The 14121-nt window shown below is 35.6% G+C and overlaps 1 protein-coding gene across 3 annotated transcripts in view; it reads right to left on the minus strand.

Annotated features, from left to right (window-relative positions):
• The window catches only part of LOC135204034 (uncharacterized), a 137973-nt gene extending 130175 nt beyond the window's left edge, over positions 1-7798 (minus strand). For all 3 annotated transcript variants that reach the window (XR_010312080.1, XM_064233976.1, XM_064233975.1), the window contains exons 1-2: positions 7660-7798; positions 2190-2356 (exon numbers count right to left, since the gene is read on the minus strand). Coding sequence is in view for 2 of the 3 variants with exons in the window: in XM_064233976.1 (XP_064090046.1) it covers positions 2190-2318 (129 nt within the window). In the remaining variant the exon portion in view is untranslated. The remainder of the gene's footprint in view (positions 1-2189; positions 2357-7659) is intronic.
• Positions 7799-14121: the final 6323 nt, after the last annotated feature.

Raw genomic sequence — 14121 nt, forward strand, 5'->3', positions numbered from 1 at the left:
TGTCTGTGATTTAACCAGATCCAGCTAGACACTAGAAATTATCCTATTGTTAAGACCGAAGGTTTGTTCACTTATGAACAATTACCCCTCTAGTTTCTGGATAATTAAGGAGCAATGGGTATTTTGGCAATTTTGGGACTACTATGAGATTCAGGGTCTCTGTAACACGGTTTTTTGGACTTTGTTCCTTGTCAAAGCATCGGATGTAGCTGAAAGTTGACATATGTACATTTTACAACCACACACAAATTTTGTCAGCATTATCAATAACCTAAACCCGATAGTTTTAATTTTTATAGAGTAAAAATGACCTAGCCGACGCCATGGCCAATGATTACGAGCCAAGAGTCGAAAAACATTCATTACGTAAGCAAGGTAAACAAACACCTTTTGACTAAATGTTGCCCCGCCCATCCACCAGACAGAAATGCCATCGGCTCTGAAACCCAGACTTTATGAATGGCGGAACGATACATAGATGTGGGTGGGGCATCAGTGCTAGCATAGTAATACTACTGTAGCAGTAGTGCCGCAACAGTATAGCAGTAATATACATGAATTAAACGTTTAGACCAACTGCTGGGATCCTTGAGGATCATTTAGCACTTCTTACAACTACTCGAGAAATTAGTTTTTATAACCAGAAGTTAAATTTTCTAATCCAACAATGCCCATGGTAGCCTTCAGTGTTATCCTGAATTATAACGAGGCGAAAGTGGGTGGAGCCTCATGAAGTCACCATTCTGACGATAATTATTGGTGAAGGTTTAAAGCCAATATACGGTACCGGCTATTTTTTTTTTCAGTAAATCGGTAGATAGCCAATAAATAAAAATTGCTTGACATTGGATATAGCAGTTATCAAATCAAGCTTGTCTACAATGTTTTTGGTAATTACCAAACTATTCCCTACATCTTGTCAATCTGATTGTGACCTATAAAGTAGACTGTAATTTCTTTGGAAACTTATTTTGGGAGTTAGACTAATAATCGAAGTGTTTTTGTATTTATTGACATATTTTGTTGGTTTGTTCATTATGACAATTATCAGTGGGGAGGTTCCAGAGTTCATAAAGGTGTACTGCTTTGCTTGTATTTAAATTTGTATGTCATTGTTGCCAGATGCTTAGCCTTCGTTACGTATAGCCAATCATCCATCGAGAAAGAGAGAAGAAATGATGTCATAAGTTACGTAACGAGTGCTTTCGAAACCTTTTCTCTGAGTAAGTTGGCCCGTCTTCAAAAAAGGTCACTTTTACATTATAAGTACCAAATTTATTCAACCTACGTAGTGCAGAATACACTCAAAATTTATGTGTTGATATAATATGTATTCTCAATAAGCGTTATATTTATGAAATGCATAGATAAAAAGTTATTGCGAAAAAACCGTGTTACAGAGGCCCTGAATCTCATAGTAAATTGATGTCATCTTCAAAATAAGACCTTCTGCACAGTCAGACTGTGGCAGACTTTTGATATGTTATTAAGCGTACCTAATACTACAATAAACAGTTGAGAAACCTTTTGTAGCAATTTTTGGGGGTTAAGGTACTTTTTTCATAAATGCAAAAAATGCAGCCAACTAATACCCTAAGTAGCATTGAAAATGTCTGATTATGCATAACAATATTACATATTGTCAACTGAAATAAAACAGATATACTACTAAATCAAAAGCTGAATCCCAAATCATAAACCCAAAAATATTTTCACAAATACGTACCATAAGATTACATTCTTAAGTATAGCAGTGTAAAGTGCCAATAGGATTATAATTGTGAAATGAGTACAGTAATTGTTCTCTTGGTTTACAACATATTGTATATAGTTACAACAACCATTCTTTTTTGGAATAGAAATTTTAATAATTTTTGACATAAGCCATTCATTCTCAAACAACTTTATTTCTGACTGAAATTTGTCAGAGGTTCCTTACACAAGATGACATAGCCTAATGATAAAAAAAATTAAGCTCTCACATAATACATTCTTTTTACAAAATAATTCCTGAATATCAGTGAAAGGATTAATTATCAGTTAGTAAATTCCAAGATAATATCTTATTACACTGTTACCTAAAATGTGCACCCAATCTCATGACAATGGCCATAAAAAATTTTTTGCAAAATGATTAATAAAATATTCAATAAATCTTAATGATATAAATGCCAAACACAAATACCAACCTTTAAGTTGTGTGATACTATGGAATGGATGGCTGGTCCTGCAGGTGGTGTGGAAGTGAGTGTGGTTAAAACCACCACACATGCTACCACACACATACATCCTCCTAATACTGAACGCAATACGCGCATCTTACAACTGCTGTCTCTACTTGCGTTCCATCTTCTATCTGTTAAAAACAATGTGCATAATGTATAGTAATCTATGATAAATCAGGTCCAATTAATATAATAAATATTTTCAAATACTATGATCACTTTTATCTTCCATCTCTAAGATATCAATGAACTATATTAACAAATTGTGAATGGATTTTCATGGTAAAATGATCAGTAAATGCAAAAAAGGGAATAACATAATTCTGGTATCCTGAGCACTGCACCATAGTTTACATGAAATGTGAGCGTGAAAAAACTATTGATTTCCTTAAAACCAAGAAAATCAGATCAAATTAACCTATGCAGTAGATCAAATGATGTAGTATCCCATCAACTTATCAGACTTTACTTATCAGCTGCACGACTTGATGATGCTTTGCCATAATACTTTTTTGGATGTGATGCAATTGTCAGATAATCCTAATTCAATTCAATTCTAACAGTCACAACTCACATATGGTTTAGCATGGGCTCAAAATTATATGCAATTATTATTAGTTATGGGTTTGGTTACCATAAATATTTCAATTATGGGCAATACTGTTTGTCTTTGCCACTTAACTTAAGGTATGACCCATAAATCTGGTAAACTAATGGGTAACCTGTATATGTTTTGATCATCATGAGGGCAGTCAAAAAATAACACATTTTTAAAGTAGTTGTATTTTTTCTAACATACAAACCTGAGGTCTTTACATATACTGGGAATATTTTTATGCACAAGACTATTATTTATAGGTTAGAGTAAATTTTGGGTATTCTTGGACTTAAGCATGTGTACTTCTTCAAAAGTTGCCTAAGTACTTCTGTGGGATGTTACACTTTGCCTATGTCATCCAGGTAAAACTAGCACATTTTGATACATCTCCATGGCTGAATTGGTGTAAAATAAAATATTAGTGGAGTTTTTGTGGTGTGACCCAAAGTCTCCTTGACATGATTATTATGAAACTCATGCTGAAATCTACTGAATATTTACTGATACCAAGATATGTACTGTCTTTTGTTTTTTTTATCATTCTGTGAACAGAATAGTACATTCTAATGGTAGTGGTGCTGGTATTAATATTAAAATAAAATTTGACAGCAAAAGAAACGAAAGCCAGAAACCTTTAAAGCAAACCTTGAGATAATACTTTAAAATGAAATTTAATTGATGACTTAGTAATTACGCGTTGGCTGCTGAACACATACCAGGTAGCCTATATAAGCAGGGATACCTAGGGTAAAACACCGCTGTGCGCCCATTGATCAGAAAAAGACCACTTTTTCACTTAATATTTAATCGGTGAAACAACAATACAATTCAATATTTAAGCATACCATTCAATAGATTAAAGTTTTGTTAACAAAATGAGATATATGAAATCTCCATATGAAGTGAAATAAGCATGTGAAGTCTTCATAAAATAAATGGCAGTTTTTAAATTCAATATGGTGTGTGATGGTTATGAGTCCAATTCAGTTCTACAATCAAGGCCACGTCCTTCCCAGTGCTCATTTGAACAACATTTGCGTATATATACCCTAGGTATGTAATGTTTGTTGATATTAGGTAGGTAGCTACTCAAGATTGTAATCAGCAGTTACTAGTTGTAATCATCAGAATAAAACATTTTGTTACCTACCTATGTTACCTAGGTATTTTAAGTAAAAATTTCGAAAGTGTCATGGAGGTAAATTAGGGGGAAACACCACAGTGGAGCCATCGTCACCGCGTGGCTCAGTCTTATTCACTTCATATTTAATTGGTGAAACAAGAATACAATTACATCTTTAAGCATACCATTCAAAAGATTGAAGTTTCGTCAACATAATGTGATATATGAAAGCGCCATATGAACTCAAATAAGTTTGCGAGGTCTTCGTAAAATATGTTTTCAAGGCAGTTTTGAAATCCAATATGGCAGCACCCGCATGACGTGCCGTTCGTAATCACAGCCAAGCCACCATCTCTCCCAGCCTTCCCAGCACTCATTTGAACAATGTTAGCATATATATGTAACATTTACTGATCTAACTCAAGATTGCAGTTGTAATCAGCACAATAAAACAACATTTTGTTGCCTATATTAGTAAAAGTATGAAATTTTTTATTCCCGGGGTCATGGTTTGACTAAATTCATTTAAACCTTGTAATCGGTGGTTTTATCCTTACTGCCATCACAACTGAAACTCCACAGTGCTTATTTGATTGTAATTATACACATTTTGGTCTTAATTCACTCCACATTGCACTTGAACCACGTTGCTGTTCCTGGTTCCTAAGCACTCACTCCACAAACACAGTTATGAGCAGCAGACAACTACACTCTTTATGAGGTGCAAAGCTTTATTCCCTTAATTGTTTACTTTACTCATTATTTAGTTTAACTTTACTTCAAAATGTTTATTTAATTCATGTCTATTATCCCTTTTTTGCAACCAAATTAACCCTGAAAAATTACAGATATTTCTGAAGTAAGAGCAGACGACAGCAAAAATACTCATCATTGCCAATCTAGTGGAGCTTCACACATACGCCGATGCGTTTCCATGAATTCTAGTTGTCATAGTAATGCAGTAATGATAAAATTGCTGTAATATGTATAGGGTAAAAAACCGCATGGTACAGGGGTGGACCATGTACGATCAATGTGTACAATCCCAAGAAAAGTACATTATAACGCGTCCTGACACCGGAGTAGAGGTCTTTAGCTCCGTTTCTCACCAACAAGAAGTCGCGTCTGATGCCCATCTCCGATGTCAGGACGCGTTATAATGTACTTTTTTTGGGGTTGTACACATTGATCGTACATGGTCCACCCCTGTACCATGCGGTTTTTTACCCTATATACTACAAATAGATACGCTAATTTCACTTATTTCCCTGGTTTTGTGTAAGTCTTATACCAAGGTTGGAGGGTAAACACATTCCAATTGACAACACCGATAAACAATTGAAGAGCGCAAAACGCCGCAAAGAATGCCGTAGTCCCCTTGAATAAGTACGAATAGGTACCTAAGTGCTGGTTAGAGGTCGGGGTTACGATTGTTATGATGTAAGTGCCCAGCGTCTATGGGTACAAGTGGTGTGCGGATTTAGCACAGGAAATGGGAAGTTTGTTGACACAAGCGACTCCGCAAACATCGAGATGGCGTCAATCTTCAAAATATTTGGAGTTTAAGTAAAAACTTCAAAAGCGTTTAGGGGTTGTGGGCACTGCGTTGGCCACCCTTTTCAATACCCTCTGTTTAAATCTTAAAATATGGCCTTAATTTCTAACTTTGGAGAAAATACTTATTATGAAAGGAGAGTCTTGAGCTCCTGTTATCACCACCAACAACTCATGACTGATGACCATCTCCGGTGTCAGGACGTGTTAAAGTACTTTTTCAGAGGGTGGCCAAAACCTCGGTAGTCGGTGAGTTGGCCAGTCCACTTGGTTGTTTACCCTAGTTATTTTAAGGGAAAGTGGTCACGCTACCGTACAGGTGGTGGCCTGGCAGCACAGCAGTGCTTTACCCTATGCAACCTAGGGTAGAATACCACGGCAGGCCAACCCTCATCACAGTGGACGGGTCTTATTCACTCGATATTTAATTGGTGAAACAAGAATACAATTGCAACTCTAAGCATACCATTTAAAAGACTGAAGTTTCGTCAACATAATGTGATATATGAAAGCCCCATACGAACTAAAATAAGCATGTGAGCTCTTCGTAAAATATGTTTTCAAGGCAGTTTTGAAATCCAATATGGCGGCTACGTTTTGCATGGACGGTTCTCATCAGTGACGGCCACCATCTTTCCCCAGCCTTCCCAGCACTCATTTGAACAATGTTAGCGTATATATGTAACGTTTATTGATCTTACTCAAGATTGCAGTTGTAATCAGCACAATAAAACAACATTTTGTTGCCTATATTAGTGAAAGTATGAAACTTGTTATTCCCGGGGTTATGGTTGGAACTGAATTCATTCTTACCTTGTAATCGGTGGTTTTTATCCTTACTGCCATCACAACTGAAACTCCACAGTGCTTATTTGATTGTAATTATACACATTTTGGTCTTAATTCACTCCACAGTGCACTTGAACCACGCTGTGGTTCCTGGTTCCTAAGCACTCACTCGGCAAACACAGTTACGAGCAGCAGACGACAACACTGATTATGAGATGCAAAGCTTTATTCCCTTAATTGTTTACTTTACTCAATATTTAGTTTAACTTTACTTCAAAATGTTTATTTAATTCATGTCTATTATCCCTTTTTTGCAACCAAATTAACCCCCAAAAATTACAAATGTTTCGGATGTATACTTACGAGCAGACGACGTGAGGAAAAATTACTCATCGTTGCCAATCTAGTGGAGCGTCACACATACGCCGATGCATTTACAAACTGTTTCGATGAATTCTAGTTGTCATAGTAATGCAGTAATGATAAAATTGCTGTAATATGTACGTATATATAATACAAATAGATACGCTAATTTCACTTATTTCCCCGGTTTTGTGTAAGTCTTATACCTAGTTTGGAGGGTAAACACATACCAATTGACAACACTGATAAACAATTGAAGAGCGCAAAACGCTGCAAAGAATGCCGTAGTCCCCTTGAATAAGTGCTGGTAAGAGGTTGGTTTACGATTGTTATGATGAAAGTGCCCCAGCGTCTATGGGTACAAGTGGTGTGCAGATTTAGCACAGGAAATGGGAAGTTTGTTGACACAAGCGACTCCGTAAACATCAAGATGGCGTCAATCTTTGAAACATTTTTAGTTGTAAGTAAAAATTTCTAAAGCGTTTTGGTGAGATTTCCACTGCCGTAGCCACCCTTTTCACTACCCTCTGTTTAAATCTTAAAATTTGGCCTTAATTTCTAACTTTGGAGAAAATACTTACTTCGAAAGGAGAGTAGAGGTCTTTAGCTCCGTTTCTCACCAACAACAAGTCGCGACTGATGCCCATCTCCGGTGTCAGGACGCGTTATAATGTACTTTTTCGGAGGGTGGCAAGTGTTGAATGTAGGTGGCCTGTTTGGCCTGCTGTGATGTTTTACCCTATAGGCTGCCTAGCCTAGGATAAACCATGTGCATGAGAAATATATACCTAAAAGCTAACATAGTCCTCATACGGACCAGAAACTGAGAGGCCCAGGTATGATTGAGTCTCAGACCTAATGGGTACCTAAATGATGATTGGTTTAGGTAGATGGGCAAAGATAAGATAGGTACTACTAGGTAGTACCCAATGCTAAGTTACCCATTTAACAAACACCTAGCACAGCCTACCTAAGTTCTCTCCATTAATACAAACTTCGACACTCACCAGCCTTTTAAAAGCCTCTCTTACTGCAGGTGACCATAACAAAGTCTTATTATCGTAAAGACACAGGCACCGCCTCATGCAGATAAACGATGTGCTTTCCGTTGCTACACAGGCCTATTAACAACATCTGCAGCCGACAAAATAATGACAGAAATCGTACTTACAGTCTATATTGTCGTTTTCCAGAAGTTATCTCGATACAAAATTATTTGTGAGGGGAATTTCTTATCAATTAATTAAAAATTTTCAATAAATATATAGGTTTATAAGTTTCTTGTAAAATATCTGACTAAAATTTTGAGAAAATAATGGCAAAGGTCATAATATTGCGATTCTGAATGTCTATGATAAACATCGTGCTTTGCTGTGCTTCGTCCGTAACTATCAACAAACCATTTTCCATGTTTGTTATCATTAATAGTCATGAACCAAAAGCACAAACTTCTGAGTATCTAGGGTTCAGAAATTATTCCTTAGATAATATAGAACGATAGATATTTATCTTATATTTGACCCAAGATAATAAAAATGTGAGAAATATAGAAAATATGCGTAAATGAGTCGTGCATAATCTATTTTGAAACTTTCTGCCAACAAGATCAGTAATCATCGATGCAACCAAAAGATAACGCTTCCATGTTAAAAGTTTATTCTGATTTTACAATCACCTTAAAGGGCGTTGAAAAAAAGTTTATTTTAAACTTTAGTTAAAACTCTTTAACATCTCTAGTACTTATATGACGGAAGGTGAAAATCGCATGTTATGAGAATTTTCTTCTCCACCCCTTTACATTTTTTGTGTCGTTCCGTTCGAAACTTACGAATACAAAAAAATCACATTTCGTAACGGCTCAGAAAACATTGTCCGTGTGTGAAAAGAGGAGAGAAAGAAAGAAAACTGAGAAATAAAGACAAATATTTGATCCCTGGCACATTGAATTCATGCTTATCAGTATCGTCCTGTCGGCCTTCTTTTGGTCCTTCCGGCGGGCCATATCTATTCGTCAGAATACAATATAGGTTTCTTGAAAAGCTTGTTCTTCCATGCCATAATTATCTATGAACAGGCTTGCTTTTTTATTTATTCATAAAAGTCCCAAGCCTTTCAAATCTTTTTAGTTCTTGGGACAACACTGAGCAGCATGGTGCCGTATGTTCAAACGACCATTTTTCAAATGTTTATTTCTATTTTGACGTCATTAGACTTTACTGTTTTTCTCTGTGCTCTTGCGTGCCTATCTGTGCTTTCGATTTACTTTTTTTATTCTATATCTCGACGTACGTCAGATCATACATCAAACTCTTGTTGGTTGCCAACGAAATTAAGTAAGAATGAGCATGAATTGACCTCTCAAGTTTATTAAATAGTACAATATCAATCTGCCAGTTAATCGAACCCAGTAACTTGCCTAGTGCATGAGTTAGTATACCATAAAAAGGAGACTGTGACAGTATACCATTTTTTCTGCATGAGGTTTCATCCACGGCTAAGCAGCTGACTTATAAATATGGCAGTGACTTTTATTTTGTCCATTTGCTAGACCCATCTTTGTTAGGGAATGCGATGCTTTGCTGAATATATATATATATATATATATATATATATATATATAATATATATATATATATATATATATATTATATATATATATATATATATATCTATATATATATATATATATATCATATATATATATATATGTATATGTGTGTGTGTGTGTGTGTGTGTGTGTGTGCGTGCGTGCGTGCGCGTAATTCAAATGGGGAAGCTTTACAAATTGAAAATTGTATAGTCATGTCTAACCACTCGGAGACAGCTGGGAAAAAATAAGTTTCTCCTCTGGATGGTGAGTGTCACAACAATAATAATACTGTTAATGTTATTACTCATGTATTTACTACTGTTTATATAAAGTAAGCAGTATTGATGTGTCAATTGTCCTGGTTTAAACATTCGGAGGCTACCATACATTTTACGACAACTGACTCAGACTAGCCTATAAATAACAATTCAAACCTTGGCATACGCTAATACAAAGGTGCCTCATAGGCCTAGGCTTATATCTTAGGCCTAATCTTAGCTGAAACAGGTCTACTTGACGTCGGGGACGGCCGAATCTTCATTGTTGTAGTTAGGGTTGAGGGAAAGGCTGGCTCCCACGGATTTTTTATTTTTTTCATTTCTTCTTCTTAACAACAGGTGGATACAACGTGTAAGCAAGAAAGCAACATATTCCTAGTTGTATTCCTTCCATATAATTGTTCCATCTAGAACTAGTTCTTATACCCTATACTGGTTCTTACACTGGACCCTTTTCTGGTTCCCTGTGATGCAAGCAGTTCATTTAGGACGGCAATCTTGTAGTACCAAATTAGGACATGCAGCTATATCCTAGGGCTAAGCTGTGCTAATGCCTAACTTAACTATTAAACCGCATAACATTGGTGGAATTTACCTCGAGAATTGACATTTTCATAAATATATGGAAGACTAATTCACATCTTAGCCTACACTTTGCGGTACAATTACAACCACATGCAAACTCAACAAGGTGCAATTACGTAATATTACCATAACAAGTCTTGGTAATTGGCAATTACATCAAAGTAAAAAGACAAAGGATCACTATGGAGTGTTATGGCAGTATGTGAATTATAAACTAAGACAAGTGCATATCTTTTACAAGGGAGAAATACGTAATTTCAAATTAATATAAGAGCTACATTCCTTTCCCCTTTAGCGTTGCCGTACTTGTCTCGAACAGAGCAATTTGAGATTACGCAACTACGAACTTGATTGCACTTACGTACGTACACTCGATTATAGACAACCTGAACTTAGAGTAGCTAACTTAACATCTTGATAAGATTAAAACTAATTCGTCTTCCCAGTCCACCAAATTTTCATGGGTACTGTCACAAATTTTAAATTAATGACTTCCATCATTACATAAGTACAAGTCTTTTTTTTAATGTTTTTAATGTATCAGTTTTCGGAACTCGATAACTGTTTTTCTCTCCAGGAAAAACTCATTCTCTGGCAATACCCTATACCTACGCGTACCGAGTACTACAAAAAGGTAAAATTGCAGTCAAGGTCCTTTCAATATATTTTAAGTACCTTGATTGCAGTAATGAACGCAAAAATTTCTGTAGATTAGCCGCTATCGATTTCCCTCGAACTATCAAGAATCTATATCAGTGAATAATATCCAGAGGCCTCATATATCAACATACGTAATTATTCAGTAATGTGATATTTACGGTTACAAGACATAGCTACTTAAAATTAAATAAGTGTCCCATGTAAAATGAGTTTTCTGTATTTTGTATTACCAAACATCTTCGAATAGAAAATAGTATTAGAGCAGAGACAAAAGAATGATTTTGTCTCCCTTTCCAATTTCTTCATAACAATAATTCAGGTTTAGTATTTTCCCAAACTCTCTGGTTCGCAGTACCATTTGAGATATCAATATTTATTTTTATCATTAATTTTTTAAAGTATTAATTGTTTTATTAATCAAATACGTTAACAGTTTTTCTTAGTTTTTACTTAGCTAATTCAGTTATTTGATTCTTGATATGTTGATTTCTGTCTTTTCCTAATAATCCATTACTCAACAATTTAGATTGCTTTGTTTAATACTTTCTTAATTTTCCTCCACTGCGAATAACCCCGGTCGGAAGCGTGTTGTATGACCTACTACTGCTTCAATTCTTACAATTCATTTCACATAACACGAACTCATTCCTTTGCTAACGCCAATGAAAATCCCCATGTGTACGAGAAAGTTTCGTGGTCTTTTATTATTATTATTACATTATTAAAGACAGGTAATATAAACGCAAATGCTTTTACCTAGCCCAGACCCGATAGAAACAAAGATAGGGACTGAAAAGAATCTCAGCAACAGGCAGAATTATCAGGCTAATGGAGGCAGACCATGTTCTACATCTAAGTTTTCGTAACTATAGCTGGATCTGCTTCTAACGTCTAAAGCACAATGGATGTGGCAGAAGGCACATCAGATAAAGAGATGGCAAGAAAAATTATTCACGATCCAAGTTGCCGTATTGCCTTTCAATCAACACCCTGATCTGCATTGATGGCATTATGCAAGATCAAGAGGGATTGAGGATAAGGTTCCAAAGGTGGCTTAGGATGCAAAGAGGATGATTTATGGAGAGTAGAATTGTTAAATATGAAAGAGCAGACAAGAAGAACTCTGAAACAGGACATTAATGAAAAGGATGGAAAGAAGAGCTCGTGTCACTAGAGATAATGAAGGGGGCAAATGTATCGATCCATATCAGTTACAACAGGAAAATAAAAAAAAGTACCGTTAAGAGATCATGTCAAGATTAACCAACCCACTATTTTTCAAGACAATATTATACCACTATATATATAGATATATATATATTAATATATATATATAGATATATATATAATATATATATATATAATATATATATATATATATATATATATATACATACATGCATACATACATATAAATAAAAGTGGTTTAATATTGTCTTGACATGATCCGAAACATGAAATAAGTTTTGACACAAATTTACAAACAAGCATAAACTACCCTAACGAGCCTAATTTTCATCTAGTATAGGATTGGGAGGGGGTGGGGGACGGGAGGAAAGTAACATAGGACTATTTCGTTGGACAACTGTGTTGAAGTAGTAATTAACTCGTTTCCTAGAGTTATTGTAAGTCCTGGGGCCTGGCGTTGTTAAAATCACATATTTGACTGCTATCTCTGTGTCTGTCTGTTTAACTCTCTTTCCCTTGTGCATAGACACACACACACACACACACACACACACACACATATATATATATATATATGTGTGTGTGTTGTGTGTGTGTGTGTGTGTGTGTGTGTGTGTGTGTGTGTGTACACTTGAGGATTAGGCAATAGCCAAAGGTCGGGTTCAATGATTATAACATTTAATACTAATACAAAAACAACTGCCATTATTCCTTCAATACCAACCATAAACCTCCATCAAGAAATGCTGACTACATCATAAAGCTGATGCACAAGAAAATAGCAGAACTCAACACATGAAGCAAATGACAACGTAAAATAATAAGTGGCCGGATATAAAGTCACAGGAAAAAATGTCAGGAAAAAAGTCACAATTTAGCCATGAAAAAAAATCACGGGAAAAAAGTCACATCAATTTATGGTGGCCAGTAATAGAGGAAGAGTGGAAAATTCCCCAAGGTGGATACATACCAGGTTAAATGAAACTCTTGGGGGTCACTATATAGGAAAGGTTATTGTGACATTTTTTCCTGTAACATTTTTACCTGGATTTAAATAATATGGTCAGTCTGTCGGTGTAGAGAGCATTATCTCACCAATAAAATCAAATAAAGACAACAGTAACGAGAAATCCTGGTTTAAAATAACCAGCGTAAAATTACATTATACCTTACGGTCATAGAGTACACATCACAATACAAGGAACACATATAAACACAGGATACTATAGATATCAGCTAATCTTCGTGTAAGAGGCAGGTGGCTGAGGTGAAACGGTCAACTTACGGTCGCTGTACACCTGCCAAGTGCCAAGTAAACATTTTTTGTTTTGTTTTGTTTTATTGTTTACACGTTGGTTATATAGTATTAACACAAAACTCTATAGTGGCAAAGAAGTTTGGAGCGAGGAAATGGCAAAGGGGCTAAAATAAAAATGGCAAATACAAGGTATAGTGAATAATTAAACAAAACTGGGGTGGGAGAAAGTTAAAATTTTGTGTTATTTAATATTATAAAAATAATAAACCATATCATTTAACGTTGAATAGCGTTTCAGGGTGATATATTTACAATCCTGAATCTGGTCTGGGGAGATTTCAGTACTTTTATCTTTTTTTTTTTTTTTTTTTTTTTTTTTTTTAGCCAAACTATATCATATTTAAAGTAGAATGGGAAAAGGATTACACAATTCCTTTCAGGGATGTGCTGAGATTTAGAGATATGATAGAGTAAAAGTTGACGATATAAAGAGAAACCATGATATCTCAGGAAAGGTTGGATTAGTAAGCAACTTATTTTTCTTGTTCCAAAGAAATGTTCGCTGCAAAGCGGCTAAGAATTTCTTTCGTATTCCAGTGAGAAGCTGAAGGAAATGTAAAATAAAAATCCCATACCTGCATACCACCTAGAAGACTAGGGAAACTATAGGGAGAGGCAATAATCTTCCTTTTCTCTTTCCAAACAAGATCGAGTCTGCAGTCACTCATGTCGCGGGGGGGGGGGGGGGGGAGGGGACACTCAGGGGCGCAACCAATCTTTTGAAACATCGAACACCGACGATCAGTAACGTGTGTACATCAAAATTCTACCATTTTTGATCGCATATCTAGTACAAACTATCGCAAAACGAGATTCTTCACACATTGCTTATGAGCGCGCGTGTTTTGTC

The sequence above is a fragment of the Macrobrachium nipponense genome, chromosome 44, assembly GCF_015104395.2.
Source record: "Macrobrachium nipponense isolate FS-2020 chromosome 44, ASM1510439v2, whole genome shotgun sequence".
Lineage (NCBI taxonomy): Eukaryota > Metazoa > Arthropoda > Malacostraca > Decapoda > Palaemonidae > Macrobrachium > Macrobrachium nipponense.